Source organism: Neomonachus schauinslandi, unplaced genomic scaffold, assembly GCF_002201575.2.
Source record: "Neomonachus schauinslandi unplaced genomic scaffold, ASM220157v2 HiC_scaffold_1047, whole genome shotgun sequence".
NCBI classification, from domain to species: Eukaryota; Metazoa; Chordata; class Mammalia; order Carnivora; family Phocidae; genus Neomonachus; species Neomonachus schauinslandi.
In genome coordinates this window covers 7,009-11,615 of record NW_025409737.1, presented here as the reverse complement: position 1 = coordinate 11,615, position 4,607 = coordinate 7,009, and the positions used below count along the sequence as shown (strand labels likewise).

The window sequence follows — 4,607 nt, the reverse complement described above, 5'->3', positions numbered from 1 at the left end:
CCGTGCGCCCACACGGTCCTGCTTGTGGGCGACCCTGGGGTCCTGGCTGCCCCCGCCGCCCCCGCCCCGTTGCCCCCCAGTTGCCCCCCGTTCCTCCACGCACCCTGTCGTCCGGGAAGGGCCAAGGCTGGCCCACAGCCGGGACTCCCGTGAGAACACGTTAACACGGCCTCCCTGAGCGCCCGTCGGGGGCCTGGCAGGATGGGTCTGAGCCAAGAAAAAAAGATCCCTTTCTTCTTTTCTTGGGGAAATGGTGGTCTTGGGTCTTGTCCCTCCCTGAGTCCACAGCCAGGCTAGTCGCTGCCAACCCAGGCTGTCCCCTGGTGGCAAGCCCCAGGCCTCCTCATCCTCCTCCAATTTAAATTTTGGAGGTTGAAACTGCCTTTTGCAAACTTTCTTTCTTGCCTGGGGTCCTTGGGGGGAAAAATGGCCTAAATGAGAGAGACAACACGAGGTTATCCATCCAAGAGTCCCTGTGACCAGTGGCGCTCTCAATGGGGCTTCTGGAAGGACTGTGCCTTGTTGGTGCCCCTGTCTGTGTCCTGAGCACTGCCAGGGATGTGGTGGGATTCACAAAGTCATGAGTTTGCCAGCATTGGCTTCTGGGGCCCCTCCAGGCAGGGGAGGGGGCCAGTGTGGATAGGCAGGGGTGTCCCTAGGTGTCCACTCTGTGGGAGCCCTGGTCTTGGGCCTAGCCCAAGTTCAGCTGGGCCTGGTGGCGAGTGACCAAGGGGTCAGGCGCTGGAGACGGGAGCAGGCAGAGTCAGCACCCCTCCCTGGAGGACCAGGAGGAGAGCTCCCTGTGGTGCCCTTGGCCAGGCACATCAAGGGCGCCGCTAGTGAGAGACTCTGGGTGCTGGGTGACCACGGAAACTTCCCCAGGGATTGAAGCTGGGCTGTCACCTCACCCCGTTGACTTCGCACGCTGGTGTGCCCCCCATCAAGTCACCTGCAGAGTGAGGGGTGGCGGGCACGGGCTCAGCCGGGTGGACTCAGGGACAGAACAGGTCCCTGTGGGAGGACATGGCTGGGTAGGGCCTGGGTCCCCAGGCACGGCAAGGGAGCAAGATTTTCGCTAACACGTTCCGCCTCCGTGGCCCTTGGCATCACAGCACTTGTAACTGGCCAGTCTCCTGTGAGCTCCCTGCGGCTGGGGCCCAGCGTGGCACATTGCCCAAGTCGGGTGCCCCCGACGGCCTGCTGGTGCTGCACGGAGAGCCCAGAGGATCGCTCCAGCCGCAGGTCCAGGCTCCCCCCAGCCCTCAACAGCCCCTCTGACCACCTCCCCCCAAACCCTGTCCCCTCCCCAGCTGTCTTTTCCTAGTGAACTCCAAGCTTGCTCCAGCCTGGGGTGGCTTGTCCCTGCAGACTCCTCTCCCGGATGGTCACATGGCAGGCTTCTTGGTGGCATTCAGATCTTGGTGTTAACGTCACCCCTCAGCCAAGCTTTCTCTGCTCCCTTCCCATCTGCAGCGAGCTCCACGCTCCCCTCCCGCCCCCCTGACTGTCCGTCTCACTGCTCCCCCTGTATTTTCTTCCTAGAAGTTAGCAATATGCAAAATGACGTTTGGTCACATGTGCTTCTGGCTGTCGGCCTCCAGGGCCCGTGTGTGACAGGCTTGGTGTATGTGGAACTGAAGGGTTGACGGAGAGCCAAGGAAGGGAGGGGTAGAAGGAGAACAGGTAGAAAAGGAGGGATGCGGATTGGCGGAGCGTCTCCCCGCAGGGGCTCTGGCCTTCCAGGTCCCTGTTGTTGCCGCCCCGAGAGGGCCTCCAGGTCTCCTGGCCCGGGAGCAGTGGCGTGGAGGAGCAACAGCGGGGACGTCAGTGGCCCAGGAGTGGCCCTGACCATGCGCTTCATCAGGTGTCCCCTCCGTGCTCCTTGGGGATCACGAGGCAGGGTGTGCAAGGCTCAGGGAGGTCCCGGAGACCCCTCCGGATAGGCGAGGGGACAGCACGTCCTCCTCTCCCTCCCCCATGCATGCTGCCATGCTCGCTACCACCCCCCGAGGTGCCCGTAGGGGAAGCACCCGGAGAAGATGAGCAGCAGCCGTGGTTGCACCTGCACAAAGGGCTCGCACTCCTCCCTGGTGTGCCCGGCTGGCACGTGTTGGATACGGGCAGTGTCTGGGGCCTCGGGGCCGTGGTGACGGCAGCCATGACCCTGATGATCAGCCCATAGCTGTGGGTGCCAGATGATCCAGCTCAGGCTCCTCTCCCTGCCGCCCCCGGGCAGGCACTGCAGGGGGCCTGCTCTAACACCCGGGGCTCGGGGCTCGGGCCGTCCTTCGCCACAGCCCCCCATCCTACGTGCACAGCTGCTCCCCATCCTGGAGAGGCCCAGGGCTGGCTCTCTGGCCATCAGGAGACAGCCCTGACAGGGACACGCAGGCCCTGTGCATCCAGAGAGGGCTCCGGAGAGGGGTGCGGGGTTCCGATGGGCTTGGCAGCAGGGACAGGGGACGCTGTGCAGAAAGCGCTGGAGGGGTGGGTGGGGGCTGCCGAGGGTGAAGGGTTCTCCGCATGCTGCCCGGGGGGGGGGGGTAGGGGGGGGCACTGAAGGGTGTGACCACTGGGCTCACCTGTGGGCGGGAGAACCAGGCATGGGCCGGGGTGGGCACTGTCCCAGGACGGAGGTTGAGGCTCCCACCAGAACGGGCTCAGCCTGCCTTTCTGTCCTCCCATCTCCTGCCCCGGATGTAAACAACCCGCCTGCCCCGCCCCTGCCCGAGGTCCCAGCCCTGTGCCCCGTCCTCCCGCTGCCACTGCTGGCTCACATATCTCCGTTGGGTCCCAGGCTCCCCTGGAGAGGCAGGCTTGGGAAAGAGGGAGCGAGGGGGACAGCAAGTTCAGCCTGACTCTGAGCCTTCAAGGCTCATGCCTGGGGTGGATGGATTCGCCCCCAGCCCTGCCCTGACCCCAAGATGTGCTGCTCTGCCACCCACTGAGCCTAGGGACAGGGCTGCCAGAGCGAGTGGGCTCGCAAGCCCTGGAGCTTGATGCCCTCGGCCTCAGTTTCCCTGTCTGAAAAACTGGAAATAATAGTACCGTGCGCCTCTCAGAGCTGCTGTGAGCATCCAGGGGTACCCTGGGGGGAAAGCTCCGGCAAATGGGAGATGTTGTCCTGGACCCTCTCTGGGGCCCGGAGGCACAGGGAGGAATGTCCTTCCGCCGGCCAGCTTGTGTTTATTGCCTCTCAGATAAGACAGGACTGCAAAGGCACCAGCATAGCACCGGGGGCTGGAAACCCCAGTTCCAAGAGTCCCCCAAAGCCCCAGAGGAATCCCCGAACGTGCGTGCACCCTGGGACTCAGACTTGGATGGTGGGTGAGGAGCAGGACAACCAGGCTCTGTCCCCAGGGGTTCCCAGGCTGACAGGGAAGGTGAGGGCAGCTTAAGGCCTATGGGGGACACGAGAAAGGTGGGGCTGGGCTGAGGGCCGTGGGGTCTGAAGTGGGGGAGATGGGGGGAGGGGAGGGGCCAGAGAAGGTCCTGGAGGGTGGAGGCTGGGGAGGGTGGTGGAAGGCAGCTATCCAGGGGGGTTTGGGGAGGGGTCTCCTGCCAGACGCTGGCAGACAGCAGAGAAAAGGCCTCCGTTTACATTGCAGAGGCCGAGTCTGCAGGGCTGTCTGCCCGGTTAGGCAAGCCCCAGGGATGCAAGCGTGTCCCCCAGCAGCCCCAGAACCAACAGCACGGTGGGGACGAAGAGCCCAGCAAGGCGTGGAGAGGAGTTTTCCATGTCTAGGTCTGAGCTCTGGATGGTGCTGGCAACCCACGTGGTGTACATGCTGACGTTGATGTAGACTCCCGGCCTTTTGGGGAGGCCGCAGTCAGACCCCCAGCTCACGATGCCTGCCTGGGTCCAGACTCCATCAAGGTTGCAGACCAGGGGGCCCCCGGAGTCACCCTAGGGAGAAAGGAGGAGTCTGGAAGCGTAGGGCCCACGAGGGGAAAGGAAGTTCCCAGGGGTCTCCCCAGGCCCACCAACCTCCCTTCAACACTGCTAGCTAGGTCTAGTGGATGGAGGATTGGTGGGTTGGATGTTTCTGGAAGGCAACAGGGGTCTGGGAATTCGGGGCAAAATCTCTGGCAGATGGGAGAAGCAGTGCCGGGGAATGCTGTGTTCTCTAAATACGACCGTGCGTGTCAGAGTAAGGGCTCAGGGGGGCATTTCTGCGTTGCTAATAATGCTGTTGGCTTCGTTTTGGATGAAAAAGTCTGTGATAAAACAATACTAAGAGGGCGCGTGAGATAAAGCGTCTTTTGCTTATAAAAGCAGACAAGGAAAGACGACACCAACTCAGCCCAGAAGTGACCAGCTCCTCAGGACAATCTGCTCAGAGGCCCTGAGGTTTTTTTTGGGAAAGAAAAAAAAGACATTTCTGGCCCCCAAAGAAAAGCTTTAGGGATGGGGATATGGTCACAGTTTGCTTAAGCACTTTTGAAGTTCTTCACATTCTGATAATATTGATATGATACATTTAAAGGGAGGCAGGGTGTGAGAACATGCTTTTCTATTTGAATTGACTCTGGTATTTAAAGCAACGTTGCCCTCCTCCACCCGGGCGGGGGTGCTGGGGAGTGGGAGATCCCGCTCCCCCCCCCCC

General features: G+C 61.9%; 1 protein-coding gene across 1 annotated transcript in view; it reads right to left on the bottom strand.

The window, feature by feature from the left end:
- Nucleotides 1–3,637: 3,637 nt before the first annotated feature.
- Nucleotides 3,638–4,607, bottom strand: part of LOC110580306 (serine protease 33-like) — a 4,010-nt gene continuing 3,040 nt past the window's right edge. Inside the window, exon 5 of the mRNA XM_044912302.1 lies at nt 3,638–3,909. Coding sequence (XP_044768237.1) covers nt 3,638–3,909 — 272 coding nt within the window. The remainder of the gene's footprint in view (nt 3,910–4,607) is intronic.